The 21,589-nt window shown below is 46.9% G+C and overlaps 1 protein-coding gene across 5 annotated transcripts in view; it reads right to left on the reverse strand.

Moving 5' to 3' along the window:
- Nucleotides 1-18,489, reverse strand: part of FLVCR2 (FLVCR choline and putative heme transporter 2) — a 63,802-nt gene extending 45,313 nt beyond the window's left edge. For all 5 annotated transcript variants that reach the window (XM_084841997.1, XM_084842002.1, XM_084841985.1 and 2 more), the window contains exon 1: nucleotides 17,697-18,489. In XM_084841997.1, the coding sequence (XP_084698123.1) occupies nucleotides 17,697-18,290 (594 nt within the window). In that variant the 5' untranslated portion in view covers nucleotides 18,291-18,489. The remainder of the gene's footprint in view (nucleotides 1-17,696) is intronic.
- Nucleotides 18,490-21,589: the final 3,100 nt, after the last annotated feature.

A 21,589-nucleotide genomic window follows, 5' to 3' on the forward strand; every position in this document is an offset into this window, starting at 1 on the left:
GTTCCCAGAAACTGCACTCCCCGTCCCCGCTGCCTTGTAAGTGACGCGGTTCTTCCTCATCTCTGTGCTCGTAACCGCAGTGCAGGTTACGAGTTTCCCGGAGGCGGGGAAGAGACCATGGAAGCATCGTTATGACACTTCCTATTTACCGTCTGGCCTCCCCACCCTCCTGCTCTGACGTCCCCAGCTAGACAGCCAAAATTGGCTCTCTAGCTGCAAATGCGGGGCAGCCACAACATGGAGGAGACGATCCCCTCCATGCTCCGCCCGCCCTGCATTGGATAGTTGGCCACCTCCGAGTTTGGAGCGGCCAACTATCCTGATAGGATTGCAACCTAAAATTTATAACGTAATGCAGCACATATCCTGTTTCAGTGGACAGCCCAATTAAGAGGAAGCTTCCAAGATTTTGTCTATAGTGCTTTCAGTACAAAAGTCTATAGTGCTTTCAGTTACAGTTCCTCAAACTACTAACTGCATTCATCTTGTAAAACAATCCTGTAAGCAGGTGGGTAGGTACATCTATTTTGTAGATTGGAAATAAACTCAAGAAGTAAGTGCCTTGTCCAAAGGTAGGTGGATGGGACAGAGGTTTTATAGCACAGTGGTATCTTGGCCAGGCTGTGCTATGTTGCAGAACACGGCTCAAGCAGCCACCTCATAGGGTGGTCACGTGTCCTCTTTTACAGAGGACAGTCCTCTGTTTGAAGGACTGCCAGACGATGGTCCTCTATTTTGAAGGCATCCTCTGTTTGAAAAGCTGGCCAAATGATGTCTCGAATAAAGATAAAGAACCATCAGAAAGAAGAGCTGGGCCTTGAAGTCAACAGCACCTGGACAGCAGGCTGAGCACGGCACTCAGGTCACCTGGTCATAGTCTTCCGCACTATGCTGAGATGTACTATATTTCTATTTGAATTATAATTATTACTTCTAAAGCTGTAGCCATACATATAAACTAGCCTATGCAAAGTTTACACAAATCGGTGTCTTCTTTTGGGGGGATGCATGCCCCCCTTTTTGGACAGAGTCATCTTGTGTATTAGAAGAACAGGTCTGAAGCTGGGGCTGCTTGCCTTGCTGCCATTAAGCAACAGCTATGGCAGCCCGCAACGTGCCTGTCCACTGGGCAATTGCTTGGGTTCATATGGCTGATCCACCTACAGCACATCCTAAATTCAATGCCAGCCACTTTCTCCCAGTATACAACATTAGGACAGACCTAAGGTATAAACATCCCTCTTGGTATCTCTTCTGTTTACAATCTCTTGACCTCCAGACAGAAGATTCAGCCGGCGCTTACACATTTGGATAAAAGCAATTTAGTCAAAATTCTTCCCTATCATGATGGGCAATTCTGCACTTACACCTAGTTCAGAGACAAGACTCAGATTTAGTTCCTTCCATTGGCAGAAAAGGAATCATTTCATGCTTCAAGACAAAGTTCATTTTCACAAGTGGATCCCGGAGCACCTTTTACTTTTTAGTACTTTGTGAACATTGTCAAAATGAGGAATAAAGGTGCACACAAAAGCATAGTAAAATATATTCTAGTCAAAGCTGCTTTTCCACTGTTATTTTTACAGATGCAAACAATACAAGAACAGGCTTAAGCATCACTTCTAAAAGCACCGAAAGACATTACAGCTTAGCAACCACTTTCCCTTTCAGTTATACCTCCTAGAATGATGGCTGTGTAGATTTTCCAAAAGCATAATTAAAATGAGTCTGACATGTCTATCAAAGGAAAAGAAATGGACAAGCTTTGCCAGGCCTTGGGGGGGGGGGGGGAGTTGGAAGGAAATCAAAGCAAAAGGCAAGAGACCATCGTTCCTCTTTACAAGAGGTGCATATAGCCTTACCAGGCATCCTCCAGCACTCTGCCTTAGGCCGGAAGGCTATCTCAAGAAGAAGATAGGCCCCCACAAATGACAGGATATAATGTTCTTCCATTGCCATTAAAAAGCTTGTCTGCCTATTCTTCATCGAAGTGTATGGACCACCAGTTCAGAAACTGTGGCTCCTTACAGGCCTTCATTCACTGTTAAGCATCCATGCCAAGAGGCAAACCAAAGAAACATACAACAACAAAAATAGAGGCATTCTGGAGACAGCTTAAGTCTATTTGATACAGAGTGCATGTGCATCTTCCAATTAAAATAAAAGATACACTTACATTTAAGTTTCTAAGGGCACAATCCTATTGAGATAGTTGGCAGCCTCCGAAGTCAGAGGCTGCTTAGTCTCCAATGCAGGGTGGCCATAGCATGGAGGCGATCCTCACCTCGGTGCTCTGGCCGCCCTGTATTTTTGGCTAGATGGCTGATTTTTGCTACCTAGCCACAGCTTCGGGGAGGGAAGGGGGGGGGCGCAGCACATAAGATGCTGTGTAATACAGCTTCTGCAGTCTCCTCCCTGCTCCTGGGACTGCCCCCTTTCTCGGTCTCCACGCTCTCTTTCCGAGCATGGAGGTGTAGCCAGCATGGAGAGAACCACGCTGACTATGAGGGGGTGGGGGAGGGGAGCACAGTTTCTGGGAACCACGTTCAGAGCCCTGGCTCCAACCTTGGTTCCCAGAAACCAAAAAATCCTATGGCCCTCTGGACTGTGTCTAAATATTAATATTTATTTCTGTTGTTTTCTCTTAACACAAGTAAAAGGTTAAAGACCGAGACCCCCTTATAGGGAGAGTGCTGTAGCTCAGTGACAGAGCACCTGCTTTGCATACAAGAGTTCCAGGTTCAATAAGAACATAAGAAGAGCTGTGCAAGTTCCAGTCTAGTCCAGCATTCTGTTCACACAGTGGCCAACCAGCTGCCCACGAGAAACCCACAGGGAGGACATAAGTGCAATAGCACCCTCCCACCCATGTTCCCCAGCAACTGGTGTACATAGGCATACAGATTCTAGAGGTAGCATCTAGCCATCAGGGCTAGTAACCACTGATAAGAATTTGTCCAGTCCCCTTTTAAAGCCATCCAAATTGGTGGCCATCACTAAATCTTGTGGTAATCAATTCCATAGTTTAACTATGCGGTGTGTGAAGAAGTACTTCCTTTTATCTACCCTGAAGCTCTCACCAATCAGCTTCATGGGATGACCCTGGGTTCCAGTATTATGAGAGAGGAAGAAAAATGTCTCCCTAACCACTTTCTCTAAATCATACGTACACGTCTATGTCTCCCCTTGCTTACCTCTTTTCTAAGCTAAACGGTCCCAGATGTTCTAACCTTTCTTTGCAGGGGAGTTGCTCCAGCCCCTTGATCATTTTAGTCACCCTTTTTTGCACTTTTTCCAACTCTACAATATCCTTTTTTAAGTGCGGTGACCAGAAGTGTACACAGTATTCCAAGTGTGGTCGCAACATAGATTTGCATAAGGGTAGTATGATATTGGCAGTTTTATTTTCAATTCCTTTTCTAATTATGCCTAACATGGAATTTGCATTTTTAACAGCAGCTGCACACTGGGTTGACATTTTCATCGAGCTGTCTACCACAACCCCAAGATCTCTTTCTTGGTCAGTCACCACTACCTCAGATCCCATCAGCATATACGGGAAGTTGGGATTGTTTTGTCTCAACATGCATCACTTTACACTTGCTTACATTGAACCGCATTTGCCATTTTGATGCCCATTCTACCAGTTTAGAGAGATCCTTTTGGAGATCTTTGCTGTCCATTTCTGCTTTAACCACCTTAAATTATTTGGTGTCATCAGCAAACATGGCCACCCCACTGCTCACTCCTAATTCCAGATCAATTATGAACTAATTCCTGATCATTTATGAGCACTGGTCCCAGTACAGATCCCTCTGAGACCCCACTGTTTACATCCCTCCATTGGAAGAATTAACCATTTCTTCCTACTCTCTGCTTTCTGTTCTTTAACTAGTTACTGATCCATAAGAGGACCTCTCCTCTTATTCCATAATAAGTTTGCTCAGTAGTCTTTGGTGAGGGATTTTATCAAAGGCCTTTTGGAAGTCCAAGTAACCAATATCTACTGGATCACCCTTGTCCATATGTTTATTGATACTCTGAAAGAATTCTAAAAGGTTAGTGCAATATGACTTAGCTCTGCAGAAGCCATTTTGATTCTTTTTCAGCAGGGCTTGTCCTTCTATATGCCTACTAATTTTATCTTTTATAATTCTTTCAACCAATTTACCCAGACCAGATGTTGCTAACTGCCCTGTAATTCCCTGGAACCCCCTGGATCCCTTTTCAAAAATTGGCATTGCATTGGCCATTCCTCGGTCCTCTGGTACAGAGGCTGATCTTAGGGACATGTTACTTTTTCTTTTCTTTTTTAAGAAAATCTGCAATTTCACATTTGAATCCCCAGCATCTCCAGGTACGGCTAGGATAGACTTCTTCCTGAAACCACGGGGAGCCCCTTCCAGTCAGTATGAACAATACTGTGCTGGATGGACCAATGATCTGACTCAGGATAAGGCAGCTTCTTATGTCCCTGTGTTGCTCCAGGAAACAGCTAGGTAGGCTGGCCCCACCCTTTAAAACAGGGGTGTTGAACCTCTTTCAGCTGGAGGGCTGAATTCCATTTGGAGAAGGTCTCGGGGGGGGGGGTAGCCATCTGGGGAACCCTGGAGGTCCAGATTTGCCACCCTGTCCTGAGGTTCCCCACCTCTGTTTTAAAATAAATACGTAGGCCAGGCCTATTGTGAATTCCACCCCTTCTTTTCCTCATTTTCTCCAAACAAGTTTCTACATGAAACATAGCTGAGTGCATTATACTTCCACTTGTTTTATTTTTTCCAGATGTCAAGTGTAAACACACTCCATTCTGACTAGTACCATGCTTGCCATGTGCTTAGCTGTTCATTATCCTTATAGCTGCCCCATACACCATTTCCACGTGGCTGCATCTGAGGGACAGGAGACACCAAGGCCCACTCCATCAACCTGGCTGGATCTATTGCCATTTTGGCTCCTCCCCTCCCAGAACTATCACCTTCAGCAGCCATTCCAAGATGGAGTACTTAACTTTAAGAATCAGTACCTGACATAGATTTTTTCTCTTCTTCCCATTCCTTTCCTCTTTGAATCATGTCTGTTAGACTGATGGTCGTAAGTAGGCATCATAAAAGCCCATTTTGTAACATTGATGTACTAGCTATGAAGGCAAACAGCAGATAACTTCATTCCTCAGAGCCAATTCCTACATGACACAATAAAATGCATATGCAGTACCAGTACCATCAGTTGTGAATGGTACACATGTGTTTATTGCAGGAAAACCCAGCCATTTAAATATGGATGAAGGCACCTGATCCTTTCCTACGTAGGAAGCAGCCTTGAGGAGGAACTATATGACCAACACTACCTGAAAAAGGTTTCCACTTCCAGATGGCCAGACACCCTCTACATTCCACAGTCCTTCATCCAGCTTGCCAGGATACTTCCCTGCAAGGCACACAAATAGAATTGCTAGGTACTCAGCCTCACCGCACACGAATACTATCTGTTACTTTCTAAAACACAAGACAACACAGAAGACTCCGTGTGGAAATGTAGGTTAAACTTCATTTTTAAATAGCCAGCTTTCTGTATTTAGCCTTTATGAATTGAGCATGTGGAATAACCATGCACAGAAATGTTCAAACAATGAGCTAGCTATTCAGGGGGAAGCAATATTCCATAGGGAACATGGCAATCAGCTAAAACCTTTCTGAAGGGTCAAGGGGGGAAATGCAGACATAACCTTTGCACCAACATAGAAGAAAGCACAGCTGGTGACATGAACATTTACTGGGACCAAGTAGCAAGCAACATGGAACTATCAAAACCAACTCTTGACCTAATCACAACTCAGCTGGAAAGTTCAAATCACTGAGAAAAAGCATCATCGTCCCCTATATTTCTGGACTTCAGGTGTGAGTGTTGTTGCACCTGTAGCTAAAATGGCATCACAGACACAAAAGGGCGGTTTCAGCAGGGAAACCCTAAGAGAACCACCACCACCCCAACACCAGATGAGGACTGAGCATGTTTGGTGGCAAAGAATGCTAACTGATGGTTGCGGGGGGTGGAGAACCAGGTGGGAGAGGGAATAGAATGGAACATTCTGGAAAAGAGCATAGCTGACTGGCTAGAACCCTGAACAGGAGCATTGCACATTTTGTTGCAGGTCCCACGTGTTACCTTTAAGCCAGACCAATATCCTTTTTTTAAAATCCTGAAGTCCTTTTTTCCCCTTAACAACACAATCCTATCCATGTTTACTTGGAAATGTCCCACTTTATTCAATGGAGCCTACTCCCAGGTAAGTGGACATAGAACTGCAGCCCAAGTCTAATTTCTAGTGTCTGCTGCACAGAAGGAGAGACTCAAGAACTGAACTGGCAGGCTCCATGTGTGTAGAGAGCATGGTTAGTCCGCAAAACAGTATATGAGCAAACACTACTCAGATCAAAGAGACATTCCAGAAAAAAAGGTATGAACAGAGCCCCGTAAGTGGAATATCAAGCAAACATACACATATTTCACAATATCATGGAACTAAATTTTATAAGTGTGGTACAATCTGCTAACACCCAGAAACTTGCTGAAGAGAACATGTGAATCACACCCAATGTTGTTCATCTAAAATACAGAGGAGAATAAGGTGGCCACTCACACATCACCCCTATCAGGGTTGCCCCTGAGTGCAGCGATTGGCAGAGTAGCTCCGAGTCTGAAGAGGAACCGCAAAACGTGGGGGAGGAAATTTCCCAGGCCTGGACAGAGATGGATAGGCCTACTCCTCAAGCTTCAAAGGCACAGTTGGATGGAGAGGGCCCCTCTCCTCCCACCCCTGTGAGAGATAGCGAAGAGGGAGAAGAGGGGGCTGGCAGAGCCTGAATTCTTAGACGTTAGACACAGATGCAGAGAGAAGAGAGAAATGGCAGGGACAGAGCTTAGGCAATCTGCCTCTATCTCGTGAGGACTCTAAGCGCAGCTGTTCCCTCAGGGCCAGTCGGGCAGATCGCTGGGGGTGTTAAAGTATCTCAGCTTTGTCCCCCAGGGTTTTCTGTAGAACAGCAGGCTAGACCTGGGGGGCGGGGGGGTGGAGTTGCACTGGTCTATCGTGATACTATCCCCCTCAACAGGTGCCCTGGCCCACAGTTTACTGGGTTTGAGTGTGTATACTTAAAAGTGGGTTCCCGGGACAGAATAGGGATTCTGCTGGTGTACCACCCACCCCACTGCCAAACAGTCTCCCTTCCTGAGCTAGCTGGGGTGATCTCGGCGGCGGTGATGGAGTCCCCTCGGCTTGTTCTGCTGGGAGACTTCAACATCCATGCTGAGGCTGCCCTGTCAGGAGCAGCTCAGGACTTCATGTCCTCCATGACGACCATGGGTCTGTCCCAAGTGGTTTCTGGCCCCACTCATACAGCAGGTCACACTCTAGACCTAGTTTTCTATGCTGAGCAGGATGACGGTGATCTGGGTGTGGAGGAACTTTCTGTTGTTCCATTGTCATGGACAGATCACTACCTGGTGGGGTTTAGGCTCACTGGAACTCAGTGCCTCTGCAGGGGTGGGGGACCAATTAAGCTGGTCCGCCCCAGGAGGCTGATGGATCTGGATGGTTTCCTGACGGCTCTTGGGGATTTTCCTGATGCCTCAACAGGCGATTCTGTCAAAGCCTTGGCTGATCTCTGGAATAGGGAAATGGCCGGGCGGTGGACACAATCGCTCCTGAGCGCCCCTCTCACGGAGTGGAGCCAGACCAGCAACCTGGTTCTCCAGGGAACCAACGGCGATGAAGCGAATGAGATGGAGACTAGAGCGACATTGGCGGTACACTTGGAACGAGTCCGATCGAACACGGGCTGGAGCTTGTCTGAAAGCCTACTCCGTGGCAGTGAGGGCAGCAAAGAAGTCTTTCTTTTCTACCACCATTGCATCTGCAGGGAGCCGGCCAGCAGAGCTGTTTCAAGTGGCCAGGGGCCTTCTACATCCTGGCCCATGTGATGAAAATTCTGACCACTCGACAGCCCGCTGTGAACAATTTGCTCAGCACTTTGCTCAGATCCATTCTGACTTGGATGCTGTAGTTGATGCAGATCCTGTGGATGTCACTTTGGCTCCTGCTTGTTCAGTGTTGATGGATTCTTTTCCATTTGTGCAGCCCGAGGATGTGGACAGGATCCTTGGAGCGGTGAGAGCCACCACATGTATGCTGAATCCTTCCCCCCCCCCCCCCGGCTTATTAAAGAGGCCAGAGGAGGACTGGCTGAGTGGATAACGGGAGTGGTTAATGCCTCTTTGGAACAAGGTATTGTTCCGTTACGCTTAAAAGAGGCGGTTGTGAGACGTCTGTTGAAAAAGCCTTCCCTGAATCCCACCATACTAGATAACTATCGTCCAGTCTCTAACATATCATTTTGGGGCAAGGTATTAGAGCTTGTGGTGACCTCCCAGCTCCAGGGGTTCCTGGATGAAACGGATTATCTTGATCCATTTCAATCTGGTTCCAGGCCTGGGTATGGGACGGAGACAGCTTTGGTCACCTTAGTGGATGACCTACGCCTATGCTGATGACGCCCAGCTCTACTACTCCTTTCCACCAGATTCCAAGGAAGCTGTTTCTGTCCTTAACCAGTGTTTGGCATCAGTAATGGACTGGATGAGGGAGAACAAATTGAAACTTAATCCAGACAAGACAGAGGTGCTCCTGGTCAGTCGAAAGGCAGATCAGGGAATAGGGATTCAGCCTGTGTTGGATGGGGTTGCACTCCCCCTGAAGACTCAGGTTCGCAGTTTGGGGGTGCTCCTGGATTCAGCCCTAAGCCTAGATGCTCAGGTTTCAGCGGCGGCCAGGAGTGCTTTTGCACAGTTAAAACTAGTGCGCCAACTGCGCCCATTCCAGGAGATGTCTGATCTGGCCACAGTGACACATGCCTTAGTTACATCCTGTTTGGATTACTGCAACGCGCTCTACGTGGTGCTGCCTATGAAGAGTGTTTGGAAACTGCTGTTGGTTCAAAGAGCTGCTGCCAGACTATTGACTGGGGCTGGCTACAGGGAGCATACAACTCCCTTGTTAAAACAGCTTCACTGGTTTCCAATCAGTTTCCGGGCACAATTCAAAGTGCTGGCTATGACCTATAAAGCCCTATATGGCTCCTGTCCAGGTTATCTGAAAGACCATATCTTCCCTTATGAACCTGCCCGTGTCCTGAGATCTTCTGTGGAGGCCCTTCTCTCAGTCCCACCACTGTCACTAGCACATTTGGTGGGAACCTGGGAGAGGGTCTTCTCGGTGTGGAACACCCTTCCCAGGGAGGCTAGGATGGCTCCCTCCTTGATGTGTTTCTGGAGGCAGACTAAAACATTCTTGTTCCAGCAGGCCTTTGGGACATAGTTGGAACCCTAGGGGTAAGCTGCTAAAATGTTGTTTTAAAATGCTGTTTTAATGTTTTAATATAATTTTAATTGTATTGTTGTTTAATTTATATTTTAACTTTTGTATATTTTCCTATGTTTTAATTGTATATGTTTTAATTTTTGTAAGCTGCCTTGTGTCCCAGTACTGGGGAAAAGGCGGGGTATAAATAAATATAAATATAAATATAATAATAATAGTGTACATTTAAATAGAAATACAAGACATCTCACGATATTGAGAAAGACTGTAACCAGGTGACCTGTATGCCTGCTCAGTCTGCTGACTGTTGATGAGCAATTTCAAGCCACTGCTGGCTCTTCTTTCTTATGGTTCTTTATCTTTAAACCAGACTTGGACAGGACACCTTCAAATAGAGAACTGCCCTCTGACAGCCTTTCATATAGAGGACTGTCCTCTGTAAAGTAGAACATACGGTCACCCAAGAAGAGAACATCTTCTAATTATCACACATGCATTGCTGGCTAAAAGACACACAAGCGCAGAAGATACATGACAACATCCCTGCCTCCTAGGAGGACTCAGCGATGGAAAACAGCTACAAATATTGCTGAAATGGCAAGCGGTGAATATTTCTGATGAATCCCCCACCAAAACAGTGCTCTTGCCACAATTGTTCCTGTCTGCCATGTGGATGGGCGGGAGCCTTGAGCAGACGGGAGCCCCTGGTACGTGTGTGCTGTGGGGACTGGATGTGCTGCTGCCACAAATGCATCCGATCCCCAAAATAAGCACAGTGCAGATAGGCCCAAACTAAGAGCTAACGACTGCTCTTCAGAAATTGGCATGCAAGCAGAAGTTATTTGCGTCTCACTGTTGCTTAACTTCCCCTCAAGCTCACATCTAGTTTTTCAAACCTAGTCATTTATATAGAAGCCACACTTCTGCCAGACTACAACAGCCCCTTTGGTTTGGCCCCAGAGCCTTAGAAGCAGTTAGAGGCCAAAGGTGAAATGTGGAACATTCCCTGTAATTAGAATATTCCATTCAACCGTACAGTGCGATAGGGAAGAAACTTTGCAGGAGGATTTGGGTTTGTCTCAAAGGCCATATGGTCTTCCTGCCATCTCAGATAAAAGCCTTATCTGCTCTTAATCAAAACAGTGTGAAGGTGGGTGAGGTTCAGGGACTTCTTCAAATTCAACTCCCTGCCTTTCCCACCCAACATACCCTTGCATCTCCTCTTCCTCTCCACTCACCATCCTCCAATCCACAGGAAAGAACACAATTAGAGCCAAGCTGGATCAGTCCAAGGGTCCATCTAGTCCAGCATTCTGTTCACACAGCAGCCAACCAGCTGTCAACCAGGACACCACAAGCAGGACACAAGTGCAACAGCACCCTCCTGCCCATGTTCCCCAGAAACTGGTGTGCGTAGGCTCACTGCCTCTGGTACTGGAGGTAGCACATAGTCCTCAAGCCTACGCCCTCAACATCAACTGTTGCAGAAGATCCATCTTCCCCTCACAATGTATTGTGCAACATTGTCAAATTAATATTATGAACACTAGATAGCCTTACTGCCCCTTTAATTCAGCATGGACCGCCTCCTTTTTGCTGTCAGCTGATTATCAGGACTCTGTCCCCATCACTGCAAGCAAACTCCTCTCAGGCTTTGACATCCTTGCCTCTATTCTAATGATGCCAAAGCAACACCTGCACCAAACTCAGAGCCCGTTGGGGTTTATAAGAATTTGAACATGTTTGCAGCCTCCATAGAGTCAGTATCCTAGAGCTTATCAGCTTATCTTAGTTCCCTGTCCAGTGCCACACAGCACTTTGTGTCCAGTTAGAATAAGTTTTTTTAAACAGGGAAGAACGGTCCATGGATAAGGGAAGAGAAATACAGTACAAAGTTGCACAGCAAATTCCAGTTCGTAGCCATGTCTCCTGAACACCATTCCAAACTGCAGGCCTTGGTTGGTTTCTGACTTCATTTGTAGATTTTACATCTGGTTAATGTGACACCAAAGCTCACTTTGGACAGCCACCTGGCACAAGTCAAACACGCTGGGTCACAGCAACCAACCTAAAACAAATTAGTTGATAAGTCAACATAAAGAAGAAGAAGACACCTACAATAGTAGACAGGGTGTTCCTCTGAATGTATTTAGAGCTCAGGTGAAGGGAAGAGGGCTACATAAACCTTAGGTCAGGGGTAGGCCATGCGGTGCGTGTGGGCTCTAATGTGCTCCTGCATACCTTGCTTTGTGCCTACCAGTGTTCCCTACCCCTCCCACTTTTTCTTAAAATGTACACTTTTTTTTTACTGGCAGCTGGATTGCTGTGAAATAGTTTTCTGTTGGTGGGTTCTGTGAAATAGTTTTCTGTTGGTGGGAAAACTGTGGGTTCAAAGGACTTGTTTAGCATGTTGGGGCACAGACCACACCTCTGCCTTGTAGATGGCCTTGTAGGCCCCTTCCAACCCTACTATTCTATGATTCTATACTCAGTCATGTAGGCAGGTTATTTGTCCTTTGCCATGCCTCTCACAGCAGCCATTTTGTGATAGTGTCCCGGACAGTTTCTTAAATTGCCAAATGTACCCATGGCCCAGAAAGGTTGCCTACCCCCGCCTTGGGTAAATGACCAGCACAATGTGATAAAGCTAGAGGATCCACAGAAACAGTCCAGTGTGCCACTTCAGTCACAACAAATGTTTTATTACAGGATCCCATCCAGACTTTTTGTCACCTAGGAGGGACTCACTGAACCAAAAGTAAAGTCCATAAGCCTTCTATAATCTCCAGTGTCCCTACGGGCAAGCCAGTAATATACCCACATTGTCTCCCTTCTCCAAGTGTTTGTATTTTGGTCCTCTTGAGTTTTAAGGTCGAGACACTTAACTGGAGAGCAGAAAGGCAGAATGAGTCCCACAGAGTCCTCTTGCAACATTGTGGGTGGTGTGTTCCAAGGACGTGTACACTACTTTAATCAACTGAGGACGCGATCCTATGCATGTTTAGACAGAGAAAAGGCCTACAACTCCCAGCATTCCCTAGCAAGCCTTGCAGGCTGGGGAATGCTGGGAGTTGTAGGCCTTTTCTCTGTCTAAACATGCATAGGATTGCGCCCTAAGAAGCAGAAGTGGGAATTACTCAATATCAGGAAACAAGCTGTTTGAAGAATCTTTAAGACAGAGTTGAGGAACCTGTGTCCCTCCAGATGTTGGATTTCAGTTCCAACTCCCAGGAGCTCTAGCTGGCATGGGGGTAGGGGAGTTGTAGTCCAACAACACCCAGGGGCCAAAGGTTCCCCCACCCCTGACTCAATGTTTGTAACTAGAATCTATCTTGAGTGAGGAGTTGGAAAGAGACATCAACTTCATTTAAACTAAGCAGTCATGCAAAGTCTTGCAGAAAGAGACTCTGGCCACATCTGATGCAAAAAAACAACAAGCATCATACATATGTGCTCACGCAGTGTGCCTAGAGTCACATGCTCCCCAGATGTCAGCATCCACTGCACTCCTGCCCACCTGCACAGTTGTGGACAACTATATCACCAGGTTTCCAGTACATAGCTATCTACAGTGCACTATGAAGCAGCTGCAATAAACCTGGCAAAGTGTCACTCCTGTTACAGTTACAGAACCGATATCCTCTTCTGGCAAAGTAGGGATCCCACACTCAAACTCAGCGGATGGAAAGTCTCCGTGGTTGAGTCCCCCCATTTGACATACTGTCTAGACCAGGGGCAGGCAACACGTGGGCTGTGTGCCGCCCCTGCTCCCCCACAATGTGGCCCCTGCTGCCCCCTACCACTGTGGGGAAAAATCATCATGCAGATGTGCTAATGCAGCACACATAGTCCCCAGGTTCATGGTGGCAGCGAAAAAGCATAAATTCACCTCCAAAAATTAGCAGCAAACCACTACAGAATACTACAGTGCCAAACTTAGCTTGTTTTTCAAGCTAATTTCGGCTAATATAGCATTCTGTAGCAGTTTGCCACCAAAATGGGTGGTGAATCACCGCCAACTTGTCCTGAGGGGGTCAAAAATGGCCCCCAGACCTCCCAAAGTTGCCCACCCTTGGTATAGACAGAAATCTGACAGAGGCTCTGTTCAGCTGCTTACTTAGCTCTCAAGTCAGTTCAAATGGATTTTGCAAAGTTAGGTGCCTTTGCTATGAAGAGCCACTTAAAATGCATCAGTGGTGTTTGCAAGAGCTCCTCCTTGGGTATAAGCAGCCAGTTTCAATTCATGAGACACATGTACTTGCCTCTTCTCAAATGTGAAGAGCCCAGCAGACCTTTAGACCGAATATGTTTGCTTCCTCTGGTGCTGACTTCTGTTTACTACATTCATCCTTATGCACATAGCTCCTGAAAGTTCAGAACTCATTAACAGCTCTGAAACCCACAGCATGTTCTGAGCAGAGTCAGCACTAGACACATCCCTACTGCCTCAGATTCTGAGTGGTGTATTGCAGAAGTAAAGCCTAAACTACAAGCTGCAGATACTTCAGCAACCCCAAACCAGTGCTAGGAAGAGGCTCACCTCTGAGCATTTCCTTAAGGCATACAGGAACCGAATGGCAATTTATTTTCATCTATCCTATTAAGCTAATGTAGCAGAAAATACAGCAATATCCTGACTTTACGAAAGAAAACAAGACCACTAATGGACATATACCAACAATAGTATTCTCTAGTACAACTGCTGGAAAGTAGCATGCTTGATAAGAGGAAGAGGTTGAGGAGGAGAAAGAGAAAAGGAGAGAGGGAGGGAGGGAGGGAGAGAGAGAGATTTTCAGGTAAAGGGACCCCCATGCTTGCCATCAGCTGCAAAGAATCTCTAAATACAAGTGATTGCAGAGTTGCGTGCATTTATCCAGGGGTAATCTACATTAGCATTTAATCGCAACAAAGCCACTAGAATAGTGCTGTTAATCTAATCATATTAAAATGTAATAATTCACACTCAGTCCGTTTCCCCTTTTCAGTACTTCCTTGAAACCCTAACCTTGATTCATACTGTTCAATAGGAGAGTCTTTAATGTGGTAGAAGTGGGCAGTTCTCGGTAGAGGAGCAGTCTCTTCTTCCTGGTTCTCCCAATTCCCGCCCTCTCTCCCTGCTTCCTTGTTCCAAGGACCTCAACATTAACTGTTTTGGCACCTGGCCCCAATGATTTTTTTTTTCTGCCAGCTTAACTCTTCGAAACTTCAATGCTTCGGAGAGACTGCTCCTTCCGTGTGCTGTATTTTTTGAATGATATGAAGATCAGAATCTGTACATGGCTGTATTTTAAGCTGTCTTCCCTTTTTCCTGTGTGTGTGTGTTTCTCTGTGTGTGCATGTGTCTGTGCAAGCGGGACCGGTGCTGCCTGCCTAGAATGAGATTGTCCCTAGACACTCTCCGATTCTTTGAAGATCCGAAGAGAATGAAGTACTATATATAAAAAAAATTAGCTCAGAGGGGAGAGAGAAGTATGGGTGAACACACAGAGAAGTGAGCTACCAATGCTAGAAGCTGCCCAAAGAGCAGATGGAGGGGTTGAGAGCTGTGATTGGCCAGTAAGGAAATACGAGATCAACTGTATAAGGACAGGTTCAGGAGCATACCACGCCTATATCCAGTACCTGAAGCGAAACATTGGACCACATGAATGGAAACTTATTAATTAATTAATTTTATTTCTATACCGCCCAATAGCTGAAGCTCTCTGGGCGGTTCACAAATCTACTTGTATATTACGGTATTTCAGGGAAATGAATACAATAACAGGTCAAAGAAAATTTGCGGCTCAGAAACGATACAGCGTGAACGTCATGTACACCGAGGGGGGCAGAACCTCTTTGGAAGCATGACAAACCATGAATGTAGATTGGGCCCTAATTAGAAACACTAGCATACTAACTTGGAAGCAAGTTTCACTTAAGTCAACAGAACATACATCTAAGTAAACATATTTAAGATTTCTAGAGGAGTAGCTCTGTTAGTCTGTTGCAGCAGAAACAACAAAGAGCCTCCTTGTGGCACCTCAAAGGCAAACAGGTTATTCGTCTTTTGGGAGAGCAGAGGTAGTTGCATGGTCTTATATTTAAAATTAAGGCCCTGGTTTCATAGTGAGGCAAACCACTTCTAAGGCAGAAGAGTCCAGCTAGTCCCACTTAATCAAGATAATAATGGCAACTGTTGTGGGAATTGCCTTTGATCCAGTAGAATCAGAGTTTGTGGGGAGTACCCAGAGGAAGGACAGAGAACATTACATGCTTCTGCCACATGTACAAACATTTACTAGAGACAATTGTACTTTTATGCACACTTACTATTCCCTTATGTCCCCCACTCAGCAAGCTGCAGCTACTGCTTATCTGATAGCAAGCACCACTCTGAAAGGAGGGGCGGAAGTGTCGAGTATAGATCCACTGCCAGTATCATGATAGCGCTATTTGGGAAACTGTCTGATGCGGAACAGAGGACACATAATGCCATTCTGGGCTTATGCCATTCGGTAGGACAGCCAGGGAACTAGCAGCAGCCATAACATGGCATCCCTAGCTTGAGTCAAATGCCATCAGAAACCAGTTTGTTCCCTACACCTCCCAAAGCACAACAGGAACAAAGCACCAAATAGGAAGCTGCCTTATTCTGAGTCAGGCCATTGGCCCATCTAGCCCAGTATTGTTGACACTGACTGACAGCAGCTCTCCAGGGTTTCAGGCAGGATCCTTTCCTAGCCCTACCTGGAGATGCCAGGGATCGAACCTGGGACCTTCTGCATGCAAAGCAGGTGCTCTACCCACTGAGCTACAGCCCCTCCCCAAATATCCCAAATATCCACAGCATTCCAGGATATGAAATACCCCTTGGGGCAGCTAGGTGACTTTAGACCTTGGTCCTAATGGTCTTACTGGAGGGGGAGAGGGGATTTAGACAGCCATGCTTCATTTGTGAAGCACACAACTAACACTTTTCTTCTCCAACCCCCCCCCCCAATCCCATGCTTTACAACTGCATCTACATTCGTGATAGAGCATTAGAGGGAAAAACAAGCAAACAGAAAACTCTGTTTGCTAACCCTGGTTAAAAAGAATGACTGAGTGTGTACAGTTTGCATTTTAAAACTCACTTAAATCATAGCACTATCATGACTACAGGAATAAAATGGAGTTTCCATCTGCTGCCCTAAACACAGTGACTTGGGAATAAGCACCATTTTGTTGTAGAAGGGTATAATAAACATTTTAAAGTAAAAACAATAAAATGAGCATCTGTGACCATGTACATGCCCAGCTAGCCATCCTGTGACTATAAAATGCTTCTTAAAATAGGGATGCTGTGATGACCAGTGTCATTCATGCTGGCCCAGGTGCTGATGCCATGACTGTCTGCTGCTGCAGACCAGATGATCAGTCAGGGGGGGGGCGCACTGGAGCACTGGGCCCTGGACACCAGCCTTGAGGTCCAGACGAAGCTGCATCACTGGAACTACCCTGTAACTATGGCTCCCTCTCCTCAGTTGGAAACCAGAATAAGATATGCTGTTTAAAGCAGTATTTACTAGCACGGACTTTCATTCAGCAAGAAGTTATCTTGCGAGATGTAGGGAAATGCACAAGGAAACATAATGTGTAGAGTTCAGAACACACACATTATGCAGAGCATTTCCACCACAGAGCTATATTTATATTGGTCCAGTCTAGTATTAAACAGTCCTCACCCAAACATTTCCTCTTCTCAGCATGTTTCGTGATTCATTTCTTTTTCTTCTTTATAGACTTAGACCAGCACCCCAAGCCTACACCCAATTTTCCAAGTTACCTCTCTTGTTCTTTTCACACACTAATACAACAGCATCTTTCAAGTAAAAAGGTACCTTTTATACAACAAACACCTGTATGCAGATATTTGCACAGGGTTCAGTGATGATCTTACTGCCAAAGACTGAGTTTTTAGCATTTCCCTAGTGCATTTGCCAGTCCCAAAGTGTGCTCTCATTTTTTTCCTGTTGTGTCTGCTTCATAGACATATCTCTTCTCATCATATCAATATTTCAGATTATTATGACATTACACTTCTTTCCTGAACCTTCCTGAGTTTTGTGCTCTTTTGTTGTCAAGAACGTGCAACTTTCCTCACCCAAGAAGTTACCATCACTTTCTTTTATCCAACAGTGCAATCCTATACATGTCTACTCAGAAGTAAGTCATATTGAGTTCGATGGCAAACGTTCTCAGGGAAGCGAGCATTGGTTTGCAGCCTACAGCTGTTAAACAGAACAGATTTACGATTCTTAGAATTCTTTCATTTCTATCTGGGTATTTCGCTCCCTACCTGATTACCGAAGACAGCAATCGAACAGGCACTGGAGACCTCACGGGACCCAAACCAGACAGAAGCAATGCGGGACGGCATGCCCAGGATGAAGACTTGGGCCAGCGAGCAGATGATCTGCCCCAGCACAGTGACTGGGAAGAGGCTGGGTTTCACGCTGCCGATCTTCACCCAGGCCCCCAGGCAGTTGAGAGCAGAGCCGGCCAGGGCAATGAGGCGCAGACCCTTCTTGTCAAGGAGCCAGGCCACAGGGAAAAGGAGGGGGATGTAGACGACCATGTAGCACATGGAGAGCCAGTCAACAGCAAAAGAAGACACGTCGTAGAACCTGGCAAAGATGCAGTTGATGCTGCCGTACTGGATCCACTGGAAAGCATTGCAGAAGGAGTAGGAGCTGAAGAGGAAGACGATGGCCCAGCGGCGCCAGGTGCGGCGCACCTCCGGCACTGAGCCCGGGACAGCCCCGTTGGGGGTTCCCGCTTCCACGAGTCCTGGCTTCATCCCTTGCAGCAGGTCGGGCTCCTCCTGATAGCCCATCCCCTTCTCCCCCGACTCTGGCCCCCCACTCACCATCGCCCCTAAGGAAGAGGGCATTCGCTCCCTCCACGCTCCTCCTCCTCCACCACCACCACCACCTGGCAACCCCCCGAGCAAGCACGATCCAAGGCGGGCGAGGGGCTCCTAGGACTTGCTGCTCTGCTCTCACTTGGCGACTACTAGCCCTTGTTCCACAGGCGTCCCTGGCCGCCCGCCTCATTCCTCCTTCTCAAGTCCACGCCACCTTTCGCAACCTATTTTTTTGCCTTCCCGGCACGTGACAGTCGCTCTCCGCCTCCGGAGACTCGTCGTCCGGCGTTCGCTCGGCCGTCCCACGTTTGGATTAGCTACCTCGCCACCCCCTGCCGCGCCCCCCAGATGGCGGGTTTGCTGTCTATGCCCTGCCCCACAGAGCTGCTTCCGATTACTCTCGGAACTCGGCTTCTCCCTCTCCGTCCCGCGGAAAAGCGAGACGGGGGGTGCAGAGCTGCGCCTCCGCCGGGTGCCCCGTCGAGGCGCCGCCTCCGCCAGCCGCCCGTGCGGCGCAGTTGCTGCTGCGTTCTCCGACAAGTCCGTAAGCATCGGGGATCCGGCAGCCACCGCTGCCTCCTCTGCCCCCCAAGGGGCTGTTAGTCACCGCCTCCCATCTCTGTTCCTAGCATGGAACCAAGAGCACAGGGCCCTTTTTTCCTGGGATCCGCGTTCCTTCGGGCTTTGGTCTTTTTCAAAGGGAGGAAGGATCTGCAAAATTCTTCTAGCCCTTCGGGGGGGAGAGCTGTTGCTCAACAGAGCCGCGCTCGAAACGCCAGTCAGCCTTAGGCTGCAAAAGCGGTGCCGAAGACTGAAGAACTAGCGAGAAGAAAAGGCCCTCGCTCGCGCGCTCGTTCCGGCCCATTCATGGGGCTATTCGAGAGTATGAAGGAGCACATTGTACCGCAAGGGCAGCTGCGAGATCCTTCCGTGACCTCCGTTTAAGTCAGAGGCTCCCACTGTTTTACACAGCCAAAGCGTCGTAATAGTAGATCAGTGCTTCACAAACCCGGGTTAAATAATTTACAAACGTCTTCAGTCGGGCAGGCGGTCGTGCCCTGATCAAAGAGCGCAGCGACGACAGCAGCTTCACAGCAGAGAACTGGGTCAGCTACTCCCCATGCAAGCAGAACATTTGGCTTCTGATGCTCATGCAAACAAAACCAGCATGTATTCCCCCTCTCGGGATGGGGGGAGTCAAGGGCGAGAGACAACAAGCCCAGGTTCGGACATATTTTGCTTTTGTTACATGTACCCATCTTTATGTGGAAGTAAGTCCCACTGAGCTCAATGAGACGTACTCCCTAGTAAGTGCATTTAAGATTGCAGCCTTATAAAATGAAGCTTCACCTGAAGATGACAGAAAAACTGTTAGTGGTTCATCTGCTGGAAGAGTGGTGTTCAGGCTCTTTTAGAAGGGTTAACATAAGAGCCTAAGAAGAGCCATGCTGGATTGGACCAGGGGTCCATCTAGTCCAGCACTCTGTTCACACAGTTCCAGCTGTTGACCAGGAACCCACAAGCAGGACACGGGCGCAACAGCACCCTCCCACCCATATTCCCCAGCAACTGGTGTACACGGGCTCACTGCCACTGGTACTGGAGGCAGCACGTAACCATCAGGACCAGTAGCCATTGATAGTCTTCTCCTCCAGGAATTTGTCTAACCCCCTTTTAAAGCCATCCAAATTGGTGGCCATCGCTACATCCTGTGGTAGCGAATTTCATGGTTTAACTATGCGCTGTGTGAAGAAGTACTTCCTTTTAGCTGTCCTGAATCTCCCACCGATCAGCTTCATGGGATGACTACAGGTTCTAGTATTTTGAGAGCAGGAGAAAAATGTCTCCCTATCCACATTCTTCACACCATGCATAATTTTGTACACCTCTATCATGTCTCCCCTTACCCTCCTTTTTTCCAAGCTAAACAAATCTAGCTGTTGTAACCTTCCCTCATCAGGAAGATGCTCCAGCCCCTTTTCTGCAATTTTTCCAGCTGTACAATACCTTTTTGTAAGTATGGTGACCAGAGCTATACACAGTATTCTAAGTGTGATGGCACCACAGATTTATATAAAGGCAGTATGATACTGGCCATTTTATTCTCAGTTCCTTTGCTAATTATGCCTAACACGGAGTTTGCCTTTTTACAGCAGCTGCACACTGGGTTAACATCTTCACTGAGCTGTCCACCACAACCCCAAGATCTCTTTCTTGATTGGTCAGTGCTAGGTCAGATCCCATCAGGTCATATTTGGAGTTGGGATTTTTTGCCCAAAATTCAATATTGCAATGAAGAACATAGTCTGGGGTGCCCCTTGATCCATCTTTGTCACTGGAGGTACCTCTGTGGCACAGAGCATCTTTTAGCAGCTTAGGCTGGTGTGATGGTACCTATGATCCTACCTGGACAGGGACAGCCTGGCTTCAGTTATCCCTGCCCTGGTAACTTCTTATTTGGACAACTACAGTGCATTGTATGTGAAGCTCTTTACCGAGAAGTTCAGACATTCTCACCCTCTGTATCTATGTTGTTGTATTTTGTGCTTTTATTGACATTACCCTGACACTTCGGGTCAAAAAAATCCATTTTGTTCCAGAAGCAGCAACAGAACCACAAGCCAGGAAGAATAAGAAGAACAATGGCCTGGGGGGCTGCAGAGCCGTCACTATCTGAGTGAGTGTGGAAAGTGTGAACAGATTGAATTAAACTGCATTCTGTCTGAATAAAGGTGTTCTATATTATAGGTGTTCTTTATTATAGGCAATATGCTTATGTACACCAGTTGCTGGGGAACATGGGCGGGAGGGTGCTGTTGCACTCATGCCCTGCTTGTGGGTTCCTAGTCAACAGCGGGCTGGCCACTGTGTGAACAGAATGCTGGACTAGATGGACCCTGGGTCTGATCCAGCATGGCCCTAATTGTGTTCTTATGTTCTAGAAATCGCATTTGAGTTTTGAGTCTCAGCTTGCACCTCAGCTTGTAATTCCAGCGACTTATTTATAACAAGACCATCTCTGAACTGGAGTTTCTCATTTCAGGGTAGTAACAGAATTAAATCTGCCTATCATTCTAGCCAGCATGGCCAATGGTCAGGGATGATGGGAGTTGCAGTGGGGTTAGGGAAGGCTGGGCTAGGCAGATTCAGCCACTTGCCTCTAGAAAAGAGGAGCTCTATTGCTCACAGACAGACAGACAGACAAACAGACAGACAAGCATCTTCTTACAGAAGTTTAGAGCTGTATCATGAATCCATGAAATCCACTACTGTCTGCAGCCAGAATGATGTCAGTTTCCACAAAAGTTTCATAAGATCTTCCATTA

The sequence above is a fragment of the Heloderma suspectum genome, chromosome 1 (genome assembly GCF_057233095.1).
Source record: "Heloderma suspectum isolate Gila_16-S chromosome 1, 16-S_ref, whole genome shotgun sequence".
In the NCBI taxonomy this organism is placed as follows: domain Eukaryota; kingdom Metazoa; phylum Chordata; class Lepidosauria; order Squamata; family Helodermatidae; genus Heloderma; species Heloderma suspectum.